The sequence below is a fragment of the Schistocerca nitens genome, chromosome 4 (assembly GCF_023898315.1).
Source record: "Schistocerca nitens isolate TAMUIC-IGC-003100 chromosome 4, iqSchNite1.1, whole genome shotgun sequence".
Classification (NCBI taxonomy): domain Eukaryota; kingdom Metazoa; phylum Arthropoda; class Insecta; order Orthoptera; family Acrididae; genus Schistocerca; species Schistocerca nitens.
In genome coordinates, this window is record NC_064617.1 from 743,167,349 (window position 1) to 743,190,127 (window position 22,779).

The 22,779-nt window shown below is 43.9% G+C and overlaps 1 protein-coding gene across 1 annotated transcript in view; it reads right to left on the reverse strand.

The window, feature by feature from the left end:
• The window catches only part of LOC126252987 (ATP-dependent translocase ABCB1-like), a 180,700-nt gene that overhangs the window by 139,283 nt on the left and 18,638 nt on the right, over positions 1-22,779 (reverse strand). The window contains exons 2-4 of the mRNA XM_049954014.1: positions 12,446-12,571; positions 7,310-7,376; positions 2,336-2,734 (exon numbers count right to left, since the gene is read on the reverse strand). Coding sequence (XP_049809971.1) covers positions 2,336-2,734; positions 7,310-7,376; positions 12,446-12,558 — 579 coding nt within the window. The 5' untranslated portion in view covers positions 12,559-12,571. The remainder of the gene's footprint in view (positions 1-2,335; positions 2,735-7,309; positions 7,377-12,445; positions 12,572-22,779) is intronic.

Below are 22,779 nucleotides of genomic sequence, written 5' to 3' on the forward strand. Positions count from 1 at the left end.
AAAATAAAATAAATTTTCCGAGGTGCTTCTATGAAGGGAAGGAGAGTCTAGGTATTATCTAGTATCAATGATAGAAAGTACGAGGGTTGTTCAATAAGTAATGCGCATATTTTTCCTAAGATAATTTCGGTTGAGAAAAAAAGTAGAATTAGCGTACCCGCCACGGTAGCCGGTAGCCGCCAGGGTAGCCGAGAGCGCTAAAGCGCTGCTTCCTGGACTCGGGTAGGCGCGCCGGCCCCTGATCGAATGCGCCCGGTGGATTAACGACGACGGCCGGTGCGCCGGCCAGCCTGGATGTGGTTTTTAGGCAGTTTTCCACGTCATCTTAGGTGAATACCGGTCTGGTCCCCACGCCCCGCCTCAGGTACACGACTCGCAGACATTTGAAACATATTCACCCTATTTCACGATTTACAGTAGACGCAGACAGCTGGGCTACACTAATTCCGTCGTGGGGGGTTTGGGGTGGCGGCAGGATGGGCATCTGGCCACCCCTTAACATTAACAATGCCACTTCTGTACATAACCCTGCCGATCCTGCGCGCAATGTGGCATAAAGGCAGTAGCAAAAGAAAGAAAAAGAAGAAAGAAAGAAGAAAAAGGTGGAATTTGCTGTGGGACATCGTGTAATATTCTTGCTTCAGCCCCTATAATTTCACGAAGTTCTGATAGGTGATGGCGCTATAAGCAGTCTTCAGAAGTGTGTCTGTAACGGAGGTGCATTTCAAGCAGAGAGCTGTCACTGAGTTTCTTTAGCGGAAAACCAGTGCATCATAGATATTCACAGGCGGTTGCAGAATGTCTACAGAGACTTGGAAGTGAACAAAAGCAGTAGCTGGACGAGGCGTCTGTCGTCATCGCAACAAGGTCTCGCAAATCTGTCCAATCTTCCGTGTTCCGGCCGGCCGCGCACAACTGTGACGCCTGCAATGTTGAAACGTGCGGACATCCTCATCTGAGGTGATTCGCGGCTTACGAACAAATGCCTCGCTGTTCATCTGGACGCAGCACGACGTCGGCTCCGACGCGGACATACAGTTCCTTCCAGTGAGGTGGCGCAAGGGCGTCGCATTGAACGGAGATTATGTTAAAAAATAGAGTTTTGTAGGCAAATGAGTGGGGACTAATAGGTGCATTGGAATCCAGAATGAAACTAACCTACTTTCAGAAAAAAAAAAATGTTGCGTCAACTGTTCGATACAGTTTCGGACTGTCGCGTGATTAACAAAGTAAGAGCCTACGGAATATCAGACCAGCTGTGTGGCTGGATTGAAAAGTTTTTAGCAAACAGAAGACAGCATGTTATTCTCAATGGAGAGACGTCTACAGAGTAAAAGTAACCTCTGGCGTGCCACAGGGGAGTGTTATGGGACCACTGGTTTTCACAATATATGTAAATGACCTAGTAGATAGTGTCGGAAGTTCCATGCGGCTTTTCGCGGATGTTGCTGTAGTATACAGAGAAGTTGCAGCATTAGAAAATTGCAGCGAAATGCAGGAAGATCTGCAGCGGTTAGGCACTTGGTGCAGGGAGTGGCAACTGACCCTTAACATAGACAAATGTAATGTATTGCGAATACGTAGAAAGAAGGATATTTACTGTATGATTATATGATAGCGGAACAAACACTGGTAGCAGTTACTTCTGGAAAATATCTGGGAGTATGCGTGCGGAACGATTTGAAGTGGAGTGATCATATAAAATTAATTTGATGGTAAGGCGGGTACCAGGTTGAGATTCATTGGGAAAGTCCTTAGAAAATGTAGTCCATCAACAAACGAGGTGGCTTACAAAACACTCGTTCGACCTGTACTTGAATATTGCTCATCAGTGTGGGATCCGTACCAGGTCGGGTTGACAGAGGAAATAGAGAAGATCCAAAGAAGAGCGGCGCGTTTCGTCACACGGTTACTTGCTAAGCATGATAGCGTTAGGGAGATGTTTAACAAACTCAAGTGGCAGTCTCTGCAAGAGAGGCGTTCTGCATCGCGGTATAGCTTTCTGTCCAGGTTTCGAGAGGGTGCGTTTCTGGATGAGGTATCAAATATATTGCTTCCCCCTACTTATACCTCCCGAGGAGATCACGAATACGAAATTAGAGAGATTAGAGCGCGCACGGAGGCTTTCAGACAGTCGTTCTTCCCGCGAACCATACGCGACTGGAACAGGAAAGGGAGGTAATGACAGTGGCACGTAAAGTGCCCTCCGCCACACACCGTTGGGTGGCTTGCGGAGTATAAATGTAGATGTAGAATTATTGAATTCCCCTTCTATCGTTAGTTATTTACAGTACGAATACAGTCGCACCCTGAAATGCATGTGCTGGATGCGTACCTGTCTGGTGGCGACGTAGTTGAAGAGCGTGATGGAGATGTAGGTGGCGACGAACATGATGCCACCCAGACTAGCGACGCGGACCGAGTACTGCCGAATGCCGTCGAGGAACGCCACGCTCGCGTCCTCCCGGGTCTGGCCGCTGGCAATGACCTCGTTGGGGTCGAACATGGCGCGCAGTACGACGTCGTTGACGGTGTCCTCCGGAGCGCAGCGGCCCTGCAGGTAGTCGTCGAGCGCGCGCGCCACCACCCCGCCCATCTGCGCCGCGTACTCCACCATGACGCCCGTCAGGGTGCCAAAGAAGAGTGTGTTGAGCGGCTGGCACGCGGCCGACACCACCGTCGACAGCACGGCGACCAGCATCAGTAGGCGCTCGAATGTAGTCGAGAAGCGGAACTGTGCACAGGGGAGAGGCGCGTCAGTGAAAAACAGGCAGGTTTCAGAGACTTCCGCTCAGCTGTGGAGTTGCTGCTGTTACGAAACTCCCTGGCAGATTGAAACTGTGTGCCGGGCAGAGACTCGAACCCAGAAGCTTGTCTTCCGCAGACAATGCTCTTACCGAGGGGTCTCCAAAAGACACTCATGTCCAGAAAAAAACAAAACGCTTTGAACGACTAGAGATAGGTCGTTCATATTCACAGGACATGTACATTGGTATGTTCTGCAGAAATGATTAGCATTTCTCTTACCTCGGTTCGTCATGTGTCCTGTTGCCTAGTAGACATGAACCCTGATAATTTGTTCCATTCGTGATGGCATCGACGCGTATATGACTCGAATGTCGCCAAGGGTGGCTACCCATGCTGCATTCACCTGGTTCCAAAATCCATCTGTTGTAGTTGGCACTGAGTCACAGCACTGTACTCATTACACACATTTTCGATTGATGACAAGTCTCTTGATCTGGCCACGGCAAAAGTCTGACATTCTGTGACACCAAGAAGGCACGTGTTCTAGTAGCAACATGTGGTCGTGCATTGTATTGCGGAAAAATGGCGTCTGGTGCACTGTACAGAAAGGGTATTGCTACAGGTAGCAGGGTGTCATTCACGTACGTGACAGGGATCACAGTGCCCTGGACACACACCAACTTTGATTTGTGGTTGTATCCCCACACTATAAGGCCTTGAGTTGGCATTATGCAGTCACTGTGATGCTGCTCCCCCTGTCTGCAGCGAACCAAAATGCTGCCATATTTTCAAGCAAAGAGAACCTGGAATCGTCCGGAAACACTATCTGATGCCATTCCTGTCCCCAGTGACGTCGCTGCATGCATCATTGCCGTCTAGCATTTTTCTGTACATTCGTTAAAGGTAGGCAGAGAAATGGACGACTCACACAGAACCCACGCCGTAATAAATGGCGACGGACTATCATACCTGATACGGTAAGATGTGTTACGTTATTCCACTACTGCGCCAGAGCAGAGGACGGCGCAGATCTGTCCTGCAATGACATTTGGATGAGGTGTCGATCTTCTCGGGGGCGGGGGGGGGGGGGGGTGTCTCGTCCTTCCGTCAACCATTCTGCACATACCCATTGCACTGCCGAAACACTTCGCCCTACACGAGCAACAATTTCCCGGATGGTTGCATCACATTCTCTCATTCCAATAATGTGCCCTGTTTCAAACTCACTGATTTGACGGTACGCTTCGCACGTACGTCTGCGAGGCATCCTGCACTTCTGCTCAAGTAACACTGATCTATTACCATCGGTTATTAGCGGCAGTGAGAGCGGCGGGCACATTCTACCGATGGGGTGTGTTGCGCCGCGATGTCGATGTTGACCTTGAATCCGCGGGCTGACATATTTCAAATGCTAATCATTCCTGCAGAACATACAAATGTGAATATGAACCTCCTATCTCTAGTCGTTCAAAGTGTTCTGCTTTTTCTGAACAAGAGCGTGCGATCGAGTCTGGGAAAGATTTAATCCGCCCCGAGATTGAGAGGAAGTTGTTTAAAGTGGTCCGCGATTCTTCACGCTCGTCTAGCTCCTAGACGAGACCTTAGTAGCTATACATTCACTTGTTCATAAAGAACGCTGTTAACGGAGATGCCACCAGAAGCGTCCAGCCTGCAGGCTACTGTGCCTTCCAAACTCTGTTTGCTGTGTTGTTTTTTCAAGTTTTCGTTCTTACATATACGTGTGTAGTATTTGCAATTCAACTGAACGAGATCTGACACTGAACCTACCTTGCAAGTAATACAGGCGAAACGCGCATGGACATAAAATTTTGTTTTATTTGGTTGTGATGAGACAGATCTATACACCGAGGCGACAAAAGTCATTGGATACCTCCCAGTATCGTGTCAGACCTTCTTTTGCCCGGCATACAAAAATTATCATCTTAATATTATACCCAAAGCTGGTATTTAAAAGTAATCTTCCCAGCTTTTGTTATTTTTCTACCACTTCTGCATTTATTCTAGCTCTTTAACAATTTTAATATCCTTGTAATGTTCATACTAGTATTTTGTTATGCACATATACAGATGGCGGTAGTATCGCGTACACAACGTATGAAAGGGCAGTGCTTTGAGAGGGCTGTCATTTGTTCTCAGATGATCCATGTGAGCCGGCCGCGGTGACCGAGCGGTTCTGTGCGCTTCAGTCTGGAACCGCGCGACTGCTACGGTCGCGGGTTCGAATCCTGCCTCGGACTTGTATGTGTGTGATGCCTTAGGTTAGTTAGGTTTAATTAGTTCTAAGTTCTAGGGGACTGATGTCTCAGAAGTTAAGTCCCATAGTGCTCAGAGCCATTTGATCCATGCGAAAAGGTTTCCGACGTGATTACGGCAGCAAGGCAGGAACTAACAGACTTTGTACGCGGTCTGGTAGTTGGAGCTAGACGCAAGGGTCATTCCATTTCAGAAATTATTAGGGAATTCAATATTCTGAGATCCACAGCGTCAATACTGTGCCGAGAATACCAAATTTCAGGCTTTACTTCTCACACAGCCAACACAGTGCCTGACGGCCTTCACATAACAACCGAGAACAGCAGCATTTTCGTAGAGTTGTCAGTGCTAACAGACAAGTAACACTGCGTGAAATAACTGTAGAAATCAATGTGGACCCACGACGAACGTATCCATTGGGACAGTCCGGCGAAATGTGGCGTTAATGGGCTATGGCAGCTGGAGACCGATGTGAGTGCCTTTGCTAACAGAACGACATTGCCTGCGGTGCCTTTCCTGGGCTCGCGAGTATATGGGCTGGACTCTATACTATTCGAAAATTGTGGCTTGCTCAGTTAGTCCCGAATTCAGCTGGTAGGAGCCGATGTTAGGGTTCGAAAGTGGCGCAGACACGAACCCATGGACCGAAGTTGTCAACAAGGCATTGCGCAAGCAGGTGGTGACTCGATAATGGTGTGGGCAGTGTGACATGGAATTGACTGGGTCCTCTAGTCAAAATGAACCTATCACTGACTGGCAATGGTTACGTTCGGCTACTTGGAAACCATTTCCAGCCATTTATCAACGTCATGTTCCCAAACAATTATGTCGTGCCACTGGGCCACGATTGTTCGCGATTGGTTTGAAGAATGTTCTGGACAATTCTAGAGAACTATTTGGCCATATAGATAGCCTGACATGAATCCCATCGAACATTTATTGAATTTAATCGAGTGGTCAGTTTGTGCACAACTCCTCGCACTGGCAACACTTTCGAAATTGTGAACGGCTACAGAGGCAGAATGGCAAATATTTCTCCAGGGACTTCCTGCGAGTTGTTGAGTCCATGCCACGTCGAGTTGTACTACGTCGGGCAAAAGAAGGTCTGACACGACACTGGGAGGTATCCAATGACTTTCGTCACCTCGGTGTATAGTCTGAGAATCTCGGAGGTTAACTGGTTCCGTTATTTTACTATTCATAGTAATTTTCGCTTCAGTTTGATCACCTCAAATGAAACATATGACGTCCGCTTTCTTAGGGGTCTTCCATGCCACATCGGCCAAAAGGAGGACCGATACGGTATTTTATGGCACGTTGGTGTATAGTCTAAGAATCTCAGTGGTTAACTGATTTCGTTATTTTACTACTTGTGGTATCGATAGCTACAATGCCATAGCGTAGGTACAAGGTAAGGTTGGCACTACGACACCGACACCGACGACAGCGCCCTCTAGCCGGCGTTGTGCAGCTCTACGAGCGCCGCTCCACATTCTACCCATTTGATTCCGAGTAGACGACCAAGCAACATTCTTTCTGTTGGGGTGAGCCAGTACAGGCTTGCCTTTGTAACTTCTCGTAGCTGTTAGCTTTGATACATGAACGGCTTCGCACCTACGTGCTCATCTGTACGCCAAGTTAAGTAATATTATCGATTGTATATACTCATACACCACTAAAACAGCTTTCACCTATACGCAGTACCGAAGTACTTCACCTTTTCCTGCTCCTACTCGCGTCCTTCACTCTCGGCCTATTTTGCAGAAGCAGTTCACAGGAGCAGATCAAATGGTTCAAATGGCTCTGAGCACTATGGGACTTAACTTCTGAGGTCATCAGTCCCCTAGAACTTAGAACTACTTAAACCTAACTAACCTAAAGACATCACACGCATCCATGCCCGAGGCAGGATTCGAGCCTGCGACCGTGTCGGTCGCGCTGTTCCAGACTGCAGCGCCTAGAACCGATCGGCCACCCCGGCTGGCCGGAGCAGATCCACGCGCCGCCTATCCAGGTGGGATACAAAACTACTTGTTATAATTTTTTCTTCATTGTGACCATTTCCAATGAAACATATTACTTTCGTTCTCTTATCAGATAATTTAGAATGTAGCAGATATTATGATATTACGTAACAATGAATTGCACAAATTAATATCTTTTACTTCGTCTGACTCCACAGCCTATTCACAATGGTTCTAGCTGTGGCGTGCCTTGCTTGGAGAAACTTAATCTTCATATTAATACATACGTATGTTAAAATCTGAGTGCACTCTGGCATACTTACCAGTTTAAAGAAACCCACTGGTGGAGGTGGTTCTGGGCCCTTTTCTTTGGGCTTATCTGTGAATTGTCTGAAAAAGAGAGCAAGTCACTTCGTGATTTTTTTAACTATTTTACACTGCGACATAAAAAAAAATTGCAGTAAAATAAAGAAATATTCATAAGATCACGAAATTTATACCACACAAAAATAATTTGTATAAAGGTGTTAATAAATGATGGAATTTTCGAACTAAAACAGAGTCGGCTTCTTGTGGTATAAAGTACATATTGCATCAGAGAAGCAAATTACAGGTACCAGCGTTTGGAAAACGTCTTTCTTATAATTCTTTCCTTGCGTGGTATAAAAATATCTGTATTCTTACATCACGTGCCAAATACGTTTTAAAATATTTCTGTAACACTACATTTCAAATTCCTCCAATGTCTTGTTAGGTTCGCCACTCGCCAGATTTCCCTTTGTACATTACTATATTTCAGGCCTACTACTTTAGCAATAACTTAAGTTTCGTGTCACTAGTGAAGCTTGAGTGAAAAACGTTCCCTTCGTCTGCAGAAATTTGTATCTCATATTTTTCTTACTTCGAATGTCTTGCACAAACTTGTTTCCCCCATGGGGAAGGTATTGAAACTCTTCTTCTTCCATTTTTCCTCAATTTTGAAGGTTAACAACTAGCTGTCGAAATTTATGTTACTTTCCATCATTTATAATGAATACTTCTTTGTCCTTTATCCATTCATTTAAAGAGTTCCGCTAAATATCACGCATTCACGGGCAGATCGGTTATGACTTAGGTGAACTAGATTTGTACATCTTTACGTTTCTGACAGAATGAGTATTTCATAAAATTTCTAGGTCACTTCCGGATGATGTTGAGTTCTTCAGATAACGTAAGTCCATATCCAAAGAGATACTTTTTCGCCTCAATATTTCTGCTGAAATTCAGGAAAACGTCTTCAGTAGCGTTTTACGACTGATGATTTGACTAACGAGCTTCACGAATGCGCAAATCGACAATGTCACACATCAGTGGAGTGTCTCAAATACAGTACATTTGGATACAGGGTCCTCTCGAAGGGGGGTTGACGTGCAACCAATATTTTGTATCTGTGACGGTTGGAACTTTAATAGTGCAACTACACTCCTGGAAATTGAAATAAGAACACCGTGAATTCATTGTCCCAGGAAGGGGAAACTTTATTGACACATTCCTGGGATCAGATACATCACATGATCACACTGACAGAACCACAGGCACATAGACACAGGCAACAGAGCATGCACAATGTCGGCACTAGTACAGTGTATATCCACCTTTCGCAGCAATGCAGGCTGCTATTCTCCCATGGAGACGATCGTAGAGATGCTGGATGTAGCCCTGTGGAACGGCTTGCCATGCCATTTCCACCTGGCGCCTCAGTTGGACCAGCGTTCGTGCTGGACGTGCAGACCGCGTGAGACGACGCTTCATCCAGTCCCAAACATGCTCAATGGGGGACAGATCCGGAGATCTTGCTGGTCAGGGTAGTTGACTTACACCTTCTAGAGCACGTTGGGTGGCACGGGATACATGCGGACGTGCATTGTCCTGTTGGAACAGCAAGTTCCCTTGCCGGTCTAGGAATGGTAGAACGATGGGTTCGATGACGGTTTGGATGTACCGTGCACTATTCAGTGTCCCCTCGACGATCACCAGTGGTGTACGGCCAGTGTAGGAGATCGCTCCCCACACCATGATGCCGGGTGTTGGCCCTGTGTGCCTCGGTCGTATGCAGTCCTGATTGTGGCGCTCACCTGCACGGCGCCAAACACGCATACGACCATCATTGGCACCAAGGCAGAAGCGACTCTCATCGCTGAAGACGACACGTCTCCATTCGTCCCTCCATTCACGCCTGTCGCGACACCACTGGAGGCGGGCTGCACGATGTTGGGGCGTGAGCGGAAGACGGCCTAACGGTGTGCGGGACCGTAGCCCAGCTTCATGGAGACGGTTGCGAATGGTCCTCGCCGATACCCCAGGAGCAACAGTGTCCCTAATTTACTGGGAAGTGGCGGTGCGGTCCCCTACGGCACAGCGTAGGATCCTACGGTCTTGGCGTGCATCCGTGCGTCGCTGCGGTCCGGTCCCAGGTCGACGGGCACGTGCACCTTCCGCCGACCACTGGCGACAACATCGATGTACTGTGGAGACTTCACGCCCCACGTGTTGAGCAATTCGGCGGTAGGTCCACCCGGCCTCCCGCATGCCCACTATACGCCCTCGCTCAAAGTCCGTCAACTGCACATACGGTTCACGTCCACGCTGTCACGGCATGCTATCAGTGTTAAAGACTGCGATGGAGCTCCGTATGCCACGGCAAACTGGCTGACACTGACGGCGGCGGTGCACAAATGCTGCGCAGCTAGCGCCATTCGACGGCCAACACCGCGGTTCCTGGTGTGTCCGCTGTGCCGTGCGTGTGATCATTGCTTGTACAGCCCTCTCGCAGTGTCCGGAGCAAGTATGGTGGGTCTGACACACCGGTGTCAATGTGTTCTTTTTTCCATTTCCAGGAGTGTACGTACTTACAGCTGATACAGCAGAGATACATGTTTCGTAGTTTAACTGTCCTTCAAAGTAGTCCCCATGTTTTTATATAACCCGCTAGCTACGACGTGGAAGTTGTAGAGTACTTTCACCAGCGCCAGTTGTGTTGATCGAACGGAGTGGTCTGTTAGCTGACGAATCTCTGTAATAATTCTGAAACGTGTGCTACGAAGCGCGTCCTTTATATTAGGAATCAAGTCGAAGCCACAAAGATTAATGACAGGGAGTACCGTGAATACTACAGCACTTTCCAAAATCATCGATGGAACAAATTAGTCATAGCTTGCACCGTAGGCTTGCGAGCATTGACCCGAAAAGTGATGGGTGGATTCTGCAGAAAATGTTGCCGCTTCTTTCTCAGAGTTGATCGCGAGTTCCTGGAATGAACGGTAATATTGCGGAATCACGGTATGCCGTTGGGTAACGGTATACGTTAGGATAACACCAGCTCGGTTCTATACGAGAATCACCATATCTTTCACATTGATGACGTCTCATATGGTGACTTGTAAATAATACTGTACGAGATATCCTTCACGTTTGTAGAGTGATAGCCTCGTATCATAGCCGTTCCCGCTATTCCGTCAATTCATGCCGAACCCATTATAATACAATTTGTGTCTTGCCCAGGCGTTCCTTTAGAGTGTACAGTTCAGCCATACGTTCTACCTCAGTCTCTCAGGCCAGCTTACAAATCATTTGGAGTCGTTGACCGTTCAGTAATGCGGTAATACCAAAGACTGACACTGGTGACGGGATGGCCGATATTACATTTTGGCGTTCCTCGTTGGTAGCTTTTACTCACTGTGCCATGTTGCACAAGACAACGGAGATTCCTTGCAAGTCTCTTTTAAGACCTTACTGGAATACTCAATTTTTATCCAACTGCCTTGTCCTTGTTTCGAAAACAATGTGACAGCACTACGTTAGATAGTGCGCTACACGAGGCTTTATTCTTCTTACAACTGCACATGCGCGTGATGTGGAAAGAAGAGTCCATTTGCGATGTTGATGTTATAAATAATGTGTGGGATGTGTGACATTTAATTCAATGGCATTGCATCTTCAGGACTGTTTTGCCACTATAAAATTCCTACCTTCGTACATACCGATGCGTACCAGTAGTCTTCCCCCTCTTCCTTCCATTCTCTTTTCCTAAATTGATGGCATTTGCTGAGAGTAGTTGGCAGAAGAAGGATCTCCATCTTCACCATAGCACAAGACTCACCTTTACCACCTGTACTTTTCGTAGTAATACTACAAAAAAATCATCTTCCATTATCTTTGATCTTATTATTTTATTCGTTTCAATTGTGAAAAACTATGTATGTATTTTTTTATATCACCAGTCGTAAGAGTGGTTGTATGGCTGCTGCCAGCATGCCTCCAACCTTTAAAGGGGGTAGCTGAGGCTCGAAAGAACAGTAAAGAAAAAACTTGTAACCTGTTCTAGAAATTCACAGGAAGTTGACGTCCTGGTCTTAGCAGAAGTATTGAGAGAAAAACTCATGAAATAAAGAGCTATGTTACCTGTTCTCCATGACTGTAATTTTTCTGCTAAAATTTGCTTCGCTTACACATTTCCTAGACAGTGTGAGCGTTAACTGTAACAATGTCTTAAACCCTTTTTAGAATGGCTATCGTGACCTTACATTTTTTCAACTCATTCCTACTTTTAGATTTCGATTACTCTCCTGTCTGTGGTGCACTTTGTCTTTATTCTTCTGATAATTTCAGAACACCTCGTTCCAAATCACAATGTGTAGGGCTCCTCGTAGCACAGGGCTAGCACCAAAATCTAAGTAAACGATGTCCGTCCCTGTAGTGGCTTCATTGTCCGTTTGCCTCAACATTTGTATGAATGTAGTCTCTCCAAGAGATGGCCGTTTAATGTCCTGCAGTGTTATGAACTGCTGTTCCTAGAGAGAACCAACGCCAATAATTACTAACAAGACAATCACAAGCACAATAAGCTGTTTGGCAATAAGTCGTCGCGATACTCTGTTTGTATTGAGTATCGGTCGTGACGGTCCAAAATATTCCAGGTGTTGCAGTTCCGAAGCATGTGGCTGTAAACAAAGGTCTGCCTGTGATCTGGGAGATCAGCATGTTGATCCTAGATGGCTGCGCGTCCCTGCTCTTAGGACTGTGTACATTCGCGATGACTGCCCAGCTCCACATCTGACGTTGTCTTGACGACGTTCTTGCTGGTATCGCTCGCCATCTCCACATCCGTTTCTGTAGCGTTGGATACAAAGTACTACACCTAGTAGCACTAACTTTGCTGCATGGTTCAGTAAGCTATACACAGTAATAATTTTACCTCAACTAAGACCAAAAACTGCGTTATTTTTACTGTTTACTATTGCTTATTACTCTCATGAAACATCAGTTTATGAGGCCGCCGCTAACCACTAGTACGTATTTATCAGAGCTGTCACAAACTTTATTTTAAAGGACATAAACATAAAATGTATACTCAACCATGAAATTGGGGACTAAAGCAAAGAGTATAAAAAACGAATCCAACAAATTTAACAGTGTCTTACACATCTAAAGGATCCTGTTTCTTTCCGATTGTTTCATCTTCGTCCAGTCTTTTGACCCTCATCACGTGCACGTCGTCCGCACTATTAATGCCATTTTCTGCGGAGTTCTTCATGTTTCTGCGAACCCTGTCAGAAAGATAAACAAAATAAAAATTTAAACTTCCAGTGAGGATTTTCTCAGCAGTAATGGTTTTACAAGAATTGCCTTACATATGTTCGTTAATATGAGGACTGAACTGTGGCCTGATACTCGATCAAGTATCGAGATAAGATCTATACAGTTTACTCCGAAAGATTTGTAGATAACATGATATTTACATGTTACGTAACTTCTGTCGAACCTCTTGTCAGCTTCAAGGATCCTTATCTATCGATAGCCCTTTTCGCTGTTCTTGGATTTTTGAGAGTGGGGATATCAGAGGGAGAGAGGGGATAAAGGTTAAAGATATCGAATTTTATGACTACTATGTAAAGGGAAGGCATTTACCAATAAAATCAGTCATGTTGGATTAAAAGATTAAACTGCTGATCCAGTCCGATGTACTATTGACGATTAAGAGAAATCAGTGGAGATAGGTTACCAGTGTACCACTTGTTTTCGTATATCTACGTAAGTAGGCTGTTTAGGTTTTTATGTTGGTAACGCCATGTAGCGCTCTATATGAAAATCACTGACTGTGCTGTGTGCAGTCTGTGGCTGGTTTGCATTGTTGGAATTTGCTATTGTAGTGTTGGGCAGTTGGCTGTTAACAGCGCGTAGCGTTGCGCAGTTCGAGATGAGCCGCCAGCAGTGGTGGATGTGGGGATAAAGATGGCGGAGTTTTGAGAGCGGATGATCTGGACGTGTGTCCATGAGAGACAGTAAATTTGTTAGCCTGGATGTCATGAACTGATAAATATATTATGACTTTTGAACACTATTAAGGTAAATACATTGTTTGTTCTCTATCAAAATCTTTCATTTGCTAACTATGGCTATCAGTAGTTAGTGCCTTCAGTAGTTAGAATCTTTTATTTAGCTGGCAGTAGTGGCGTTCGCTGTATTGCAGTAGTTCGAGTAACTAAGATTTTTGTGAGGTAAGTGATTGATGAAAGGTATAGATTGTTGTTAGTCAGGGCCATTCTTTTGTAGGGATTTTTGAAAGTCAGATTGCGTTGCACTAAAAATATTTTGTGTCAGTAAAGTGTTGATCAGAATAGGCAAAGAGCGAAATGTCTGAGTACGTTCAGTTCTTCTCAGCTGTTTGAAAATCAAATAATGTAAGAGGTTTATCAGCACAGTAGTTCATTAATTTTTCTAAGGGGAGGTTATACTATAAATGCCGCAAAGTTTTTGGTCAAAATGCTCGGTTACTTGGCTGGCCTGGCGAAATGGACACAATTCCTGTGCTCACATGAACTTCTGGACTGTGGTCTTTCTTTCGCATGTCTCAGCTCTTTGCTGTTCGAAGCGTCGCCGAGCCGTATGGTGACGCCACGCTTTGCACCATACATAAGAAGGTTTTAGGCACCGTTGAAACATATCTCAAACCTGCATCGCAATAGGAAGCAATTACGGCCTTTCAAACAAAGTGATCCTTCAGTTCTGTTGAGCAGTGTCTATTAAGAGGATACGTTCCTAAAGGGATAAAATACAAAGGACGATACGTTAACTGCAAGTTGTACATAAACCAGGCTGTAGTTATGTGAGTCCAAGAATGTGAAAAGGAGGCAGCAGTTCAGAACTCTAATCTATCCCCGTATTATTCAGTCAGTATGGAAACGGAAATGAAATCCCATGTTTCTTGACAAAACGTTGGGGAACGATGCGGGAGACCCGCACTGCCGCACTAGGCAAGGTCCTAATGGAGGTGGTTTACCGTTGCCTTCCTCCTACCGGAATAGGGATGAATGATGATGATGAAGACGACGCAACAACACCCAGTCATCTCGGGGTAGGTGAAAATCCCTGACCCCGCCGGGAATCGAACCCGGGACCCCGTGCTCGGGAAGCGAGAACGCTACCGCGAAACGACGAGTTGCGGACTTAGTCAGTAAACAGCAATAAATTGAATGAGAGACCAAGGAAACGAGTTAATGTTCATTGAAGAAGTATCATAAACTGTAATTCTGCCAGAGACGTGAGTTACGACATTCTTCCTGGAAGTATTTTTCTGGTGCGTACGCTTATATTTTATAATTTATACGTGGTATACGAACAAATTGGCTTCAGTGGGTATAGCACAATGGATTATTTGGTTTATTAACGCCATATAGATTTCAAGAATGTAAATTCCTAGTTAGAACGTACTGTACGTTAAAGGCAATTGAGAATACAGTAGAAAATTTACATCATTGTTCCAGCTTTCATTAGACATTATCAGAACAGTGAGATATTTAGAACTGATGCTAATGATGTTTGGTTTGGGTGTCGCTCAACCGCAAGGTCATCAGCCATCAATTTTTACACAGTCCAATTTTCTTTTTCGCAGTCCAATCTAGCCACTGTCACGAATGATGATGATGATGATGATGATGATGATGATGAAATGATGAGGACAACATAAACACCCAGTCCCCGGGCAGAGAAGATCGCCAACCCGACCGGGAATCGAACCCGGGACCGCGTGATCCGGAGGCAGCAACGCTAACCACTAGACCACGAGCTGTGGACAAATTTAGAACTGAAACAGGAATTAAGTAAGTGGAATATCGATAACGGCGAGATATTTGTCCCGAGAATTTCGATAAGTTTTAACTTTAAATTATTTGTGAAATTTCTCCTATCCTATTGCAATTCCTGAGGAAAAGGGGTCTTAACGGAGGGACGGATAGTCGGATAACGAGTGACAAAAAATATTTTTTCGTGCGATATAATTACAAATTAACAACTTAAGGACTTTTCCTTCATTTCTACAGAACCCTCGCTCCTTGCCAAGTCTCATGACTCTAGGTCAACTTGAAGTATCCTACAAGTTTTGATGAGTGAATTTGCGAGTATCAAAATATGTGACATAAAAGGCTGTATCTTTTGATTTCACTGACTTAGTGCTTAAATTTATTACATCGCCAAGTGGTCATAGATATTAGTGTGTGACGTAAATTTGAAGTTGATACGTCTACTCGTTGCTGAGAAAAAGGTAGACAGACACACATACAGCTAACAAATGATAAAAAAAAATATTTTTTCGTGCGATATAATTATAAATTAGCAATTTCTGGATTTTGTTCCTTTATTTATACTTTGGAACTTTACTTCTTGCCAAATTTCGCGATTTATGTTGGAAATTATTAGTGGAGAAAGGAAGGAAAGAAATAGGCTAGGGTACAGAACAGAGTGGAAAACATGAACCTGACTATAATGAAAAAAAAAGGCGGGCAATAGAGGTAGATGAGACCAAGAAGGTTGTTTATTGGTTTAGAAGAGACAAATAGACGAAGAATATGAATAGTGGAAGGTGAACAGATAACAGTAGAGAACATGCAAGAGTAATGTGGATATTATAGCTGAAGACCACAATGCATGGAAAAAAGAGTCCTTCAACCAAAGGTAGATGTCAAGTGGATGTCAATGATGGCATTCGTCAGCAGATATCGCTCATATGTTTATACATGCCGCACTTCGATCGGAACCAACGCATAAAGGTTGATGAACAGTATATCTAGAAGACTTTTTCATGTATTTAATAGAAACAATATCGGTAAAAATTTCTGCGGCCATTATAGTGAAAGAAGAATCACAACTGCCGTGACTGTATCTTCGACAGATGGACTTCAAAAAACTTCGACTTCAGCTTCGCATTAATATCAGGCTGCATTTGATCATGTGCCGTACTGTTTATTTTTTGGAGAACTGAGAACTCATAAACACTTCAAGCTGTACACTTTGGAGTTTAACTGTAGTATTGCAGCGTTTTGGAGGCTGTGCAGCACTGTCTTGGGCAGACTTAATGGAAATCACGTAGCAGCAAATATAGGATCAGTTGGTACATTTGAAGAAGTAGAGAATGTATTAAAAACATCGTTTCACACAACTTCTAGCAGCTAGAAGCAGCACCAAGACCCTTCACTGAAATTAATAGATTTATAAAAATTCTAAAAAACAAAAGCTAATGTGGGGTTAACGGAATTTGAGACAAAATTCTGAATAGTTGTTTCAGCTTAATAAGTAATGTTCTTAGCGATAAATGTAACGCATCACTGGAACAGGTAATTTTCCAGGAAAATTAAAATGTGCACTGTTAAACTAGTTAATAAGAAAGGTGATAAGACATCATCCAATTCTCATACTGATATCTTTTTCCAAAATCTTGTATAAAGTAATGTGGAAACAATTTATTTAACTTATTACAGTTTGGGTTCCAGAATTCCTCGACTGAGAATGCTATTTATACATTCACTCATAAATTAGTACAAGCCTTAAGTAATGATATGTCTCCTGTTGGTACTTTTGTGATCTTTCCAAGGCCTTTGATTGTGTAAATCATGTTACTTTCCAAGAAAAGTTCAAGTTTTATGGAATTGATGGGTTTATGCACAACTAGTTTGAATCATAATTAACAAACAGAGTGCAAAAGGTTGTGCTGCATAGTTCTGGCTACGTCGGGAAAGGTAGAACATTCTAACGACTGGGGAATAAATCACAAAGGGAGTCCCACAGCGTTCGATATGGTTCTACTTCTTTTCCTTATATATGTGAATGAGCTCCCACTTCACATTCAACAAGCAAAATTGGTACTTTTTGCAGGTTCGATATGGTTCTACTTCTTTTCCTTATATATGTGAATGAGCTCCCACTTCACATACAACAAGCAAAATTGGTACTTTTTGCAGGCGATACTAGTGTTACAATAAATCATATTAGAGAGAAAACTATACAAGAGGGAGATGATATTTTGCAAAGAATTATTAAGTGGTTCTCTTAAAATGGACTCACCCTATATTTTCAAAATGGCTCCCTACATTCAGTTCTATACAACAAATGAATCATACCAACGGCTGATGTAGTACACGAGAAAGGATCAGTAAATAGGGTAGAAGGCTCCAAATTTTTGAGAGTACATATTGATGAAAACTTGAAAAGGATGAGGCATATTACTGAGCTTGTCAAACAGTCAAATCCAGCTACTTTTATTCTTCGTGTAACTGCTAACTTAGGAAACCAACTTATCAACCTCTTGACATAATTTGCATATTTCTACTCAATGTTATCGTACGGAATAATTTTCAGGGGTAACTCATCACTTAAAAAGAAAATATTGTTTGCACAAAAGCGAGCAGTAAGATTTATATGTAACGTTGACCCACGGACGTCATGTAGATAGGTATCTCTTCAAGGAACTAGGCATTGTAATTGCCTCGCCACAATATATACATTCTCGAATGAAATTCGTCATAATCTTCAACGATTTGAGAAGAACTGTGATATTCATACCTACAACATTTGAGAGAAAAATAATTTTTATTACGGTGCTGTCAGTGGCTCAGAAAGGAATTCAGTTTGGAGCAACAAAAACATTTTGATACTTTGCTCAATAACATAAAATTTCTTACGGGTAGCCAAGCATGTTTTAAATCTAATTTAAACTTATTTCTTCTGGACCAGTACTTCAATTCCATTGAAAATTTATGTATAAAAACTGTTAATCAGTAAAAAAATTCATTGTAGCTTTCTTGTAATCTGACTCGTTCCATATCATTTCCGTAAAAGAGTCGATCAGATGATCTATGTAATACGTCGCACATCAAAGTTTACACTATTCAGAGATGGTTCACACGTCCCCCCCCCCTCTCTCTCTCTCTCTCTCGCTCCCCCTCTCCCTCAGGTGAAGTGACGACACGGGAGACAGGAAGAACATAAGACCAAAAATTAAATGAAACTAAATTTGTTACACCATGAAAACGGTGGAGCCCCTAAGACAGGATGCACTCTAGGAAAGAGAGGTATATTCTTCGTGTCTGTTTTGGGAAGATGTTTCACCTACTTTGTACATTGTGCTAATCGAACGTAGGACGTAGGGTTGGCCATTTCTAAATTCTTGTTTCGTATAATTATCGTCAAACTTTGTGCTCGTCTGTCTGGAAGACTTTTATTCTTTTTAATGTCCCAGTTTCAGATGATTTATGAATAGTTTTTTGAATTTTATGATCTTTGTTGCGAGCACGTGGCCTTATGACGTATATCCTACTCTCAATGTAATAAACGCGTGTTGCGTACTGTATATTTCACAGCGTACTTTCCACCATTTACTGTGATCCCAACGCCTCACTTCGTGTATAAGATTAGGTCTTCAGTGTTTCGTCCTCATAATGTGTGTGACTTGCCAAATTAAAATACCGTACGTAATTTAAGTAACGAAGAGCTCTCCTGTTTCAGTCTCCTGTCTCCAACGGCTTCACAGTAGTTGTGACGTCACGTTCTACTCATCCATATTCCCTGTTTTCATGCGCATTAGGTACACTGCCTTCGAACTACATTCCTCATCTGACATTTATTGAGAACTACATATCTGTCGCTTTTCGATCAGTATTCTGATATATATCTGGAACATCCGTTGGTCACGTTTGATTGCGAAAGTACTACACCGTCTGAGTTTGGAGATAAGATAACGATACGATCTGTCGCTTTTGCGCCTGTCAGCGAGTCTTGAAACCGCACTGATCCACATTGCCTTACTATGCGCCATTGTCTGAAAATAGACGTCTGAGTTCTGCTTATTCTGAAAACTATAGGTGTATACACGATGTTGACTTTTTATCTCTTGTGTAAAACCTACACGTACGCACTTTTTATTACTCTTAAGACAAAGTTCGGGCATTAGTGCAGAGGATCTTGTATCACATACGTCAGTTTCTTTTAAATTTATTTCTTCTGGTATCTCGTCTTGTGGATGTGTTCGCAGCAGTTGTTTAAAGTTATTTCGAATTTATTTTGCTACATGCGTTCAGAAGGACATCCAGTCCTAAACGGTACAGCACAGAAGCAGGAGATATAATGAAACGTCTTGACAGGTTAAAAGTGCAATGAGTGAGACGCAGTCCTGCCACCAGTGCGTATTAAACAGTTTCGTCAGGGCAAGAGGAGTAACTCAATAAGAAGCTGTCAGACGCTTAAATACACTCTAAGACACCCAACACGGCGGAATTATCCGAGTAGGCCGGAAATCGATGGATGTGATGTACACGTGCAGAAAAACAAATAATTACAGTTTCACAAAAATTGGATGATTTTTTCAAGAGAAACGGCTTCACAAATTGAGAAAGTCAATAATGCGTTGATCCACCTATTTCCCTCGTGCAAGCAGTTATTCGACTCTGTAACGTGGGACTTAGGGGAAACAGGAAAAGGTATGGACGGGGCCTGATCAGTTACCGTTGGTTGCACAGTAAACACATACACTTTATTTAAGGAAATAATTTTTTTAAAACAATCATTTAAAAAAAATTGACTGTAACACAAGCCACACTGACTGCTGAAGGCCTTATTAAGAAAAATTCAAATTATTTGTCGGCTGAAAGCCACAAGCAATAGGAATAATTTAAACAAAACATTATTTTTTAAACAATTTCCACAAACAGACCAAATAAAGAAGGGAGTGATCCACAGACAGTGCTCCAAGGATCGACCTGGGAAGGTCCCTCAAACGTAAGTAAGGTGAGATAGGCAGTCCAGTGTTATACTCACTTAACAGGATGGCAACTCAAACCAGTCACAGTTGAACGCAAGACCAACACTCTCGCAAAATCTACCTAACGTCCGATACTCAATACACGATAGAATAACCCATGCCAGGCAGACGGGCAGACTACACTCTTGACATCGTAAAACGACAAACATTATACAAGTTCAAAATGGTTCAAATGGCTCTGAGCACTATGGGACTTAACATCTGAGGTCATCAGTCCCCTAGAACTTAGAACTACTTAAACCTAACTAACCTAAGGACATCACACACATCCATGCCCGAGGCAGGATTCGAACCTGCGACCGTAACGGTCGCGAGGTTCCAGGCTGAAGCGCCTAGAACCATTCGGCCACGGTGGCCGGCATTATACAAGAGAACATGTTCAAACGCAAGAATAATCCGAGGTAATCACAACAAGTTGCCTCCACGAATCCAGTACGTAGACAGCGTTAAAATAACTGCTCATTCAAAACCACGCTGGATATACACGGATCCTCGAAAACAATTCCACAAACAACTCAAACAATACTAAAACCAGTCACTGTGGAGCAACAAGGACGAATTACAAGACACAGAGAACCCAGAAGCGGTCGGAAGACCGAATACACGTCGTGCGTTGAGACGACCGACCGAACGACCAAACAATGGTCGCTCTCAGTCAAGTCAGGCAAGGCAAACGTCCCAGTTTGAATCGTCGACTGACAATTTATTCCATAAGGTCACTTCGACACACACACACACACACACACACACACACACACACCAGTGAAGGTTGCACTAGTCGCATATAACGATCGATTCAACTAAAACTCGCTGAATCCGGACCTCGACGTGGTCGTGAACTCTTGCGACCACATTCTTCCATTGGGCAGTGCATGTATCGCCGTCCCCCAACTGAACTCCGTCACACGACGATCTGAAAAAACTTGTGGTCGCTCCAAAGATAGGACCACAATATTCGCTAGCGATAAACGCCGCTGCTGCCACCCTCGGACAGACAAAGCGAACAAACGCAGTGGCGCCAGAGAACGCACTAAGTAAACGAGAGGTCACAATCCGAATACACGACGCCAACCTGTCAACGGCACAAACGCGAGACGGAGCACGGCTCAGGCTTGGCAATGATTGATAGAGTTGTTGGATACCCTCCTGAGGGATATAATGCCAAATTATGTCCAATTAGCAAATTGGGTCGACAAAATCCCGAGATGGATGGAGGGCCCTGCCTGTAATGCTGCAACCGTTCTCAGTAGGGGAGAGATCCAGTGACCTGTCTGACCAAGGTAAGGGTTTGGCAAGCTCGAAGGCAAGCAGTAGAAACTCTCGCCGTGCGTGGATAGACATTATCTTGTTGAAATTTCAGCAGGGGAGACTTCCCAAGAACGGCAACAAAACGGGGCGTAGAATATCGTTGACTTGCCGTGGATGCGACCAAAACGGTTCTCCTATGAAAGATAAGGCACCCCAGACACCGTGCCTGGTTGTCGGGCCGTACGGCGGGCACAGTCAGGTTGGTATCCCAGGGGTGTCTGGGGCGCCCAGAGACGTCTTCGGCCTGGAATCTCACTGACTGACGTAGAACAGTTTTCGGTGATGAGTGACGCTCCGAAATGAGCTCCGTTAAGCACCTAAGGCGTGCCTGGAGACACCTCGGACTTAGGCAGGATACCAACTACACAGTCGCCCGCATACGGCCCAACAATCAGGAACGGTGGAACCATTTCTGTTTTTCATTTACTGATTTGTATAAAGTCTTGATCTAGGCAGGACTACCCTTACGTGCATTTTCACACCGAAATAAGTGTTGGATAGACAGATTTATATAAATTTCAGATAAAGTACTTCCGTCAGTTTTATTGCGTTACCTCCCACAACAACCTCATATATGAACGTCAACACAACCTCAATGCCACATCATACTACTAGGCACATAATGGAGAACCGGATTCTTCTTAAGAGAACTATTCCCTGAAATTTTCGTTGGCGCTTCAAAATGGAAGCTCTCCAATTACCGGAATGCTCTCCACACCACCATGTTCCTGTTCAGCTGGTTAGTCACTGTTCAGTCTTATCTGAGTAACAATTTTTTGTACCTACACCTTGAAATAAAAACACGTTTTCATGGTAGTTCACCAGTAGAAAAGCAGAGAGTGACGTGGTCCTGTGTTTAGCGGATTGGAGAAGATTTCTGGAGGAACAGGCTTCGAATTCTCCAGTGATTATCCAGAAGTAGGCCACCTATCGTTTTCTCAAATCCATTAAGTCGAATGTTGAGTCGGAACCATGGTACAGAACATAGGTGTTCCTCGCCCCTCATCAATCCAGGCTTTTGCGGTGTCGCTAATGACCGTTTCGTCAACCGTACGTTAAACTCTAATCTTTATTTTCCAGTCAAGGAAAACTATGTATTTTTATATTTGTTTATATTATAAAGTGTACAAAAAAACTGAATATTTCCTTTGCTTAGGCCACTGATTCTACAGCTCCATCGAGATAGGATGGGATTTCAAAAAGCAAGCTACATGTTGTTACGGCAGGGTAAGTAATTTATATTGAATGCGTCACTAATCGTCCAAGTGACACAGAAAAATGACATTATTTTCCAACATATTCACCAAATCTACCAGTTGTTCAGTCCCTCGACGAAGGACCCGCTCCTCCGTCACGAAG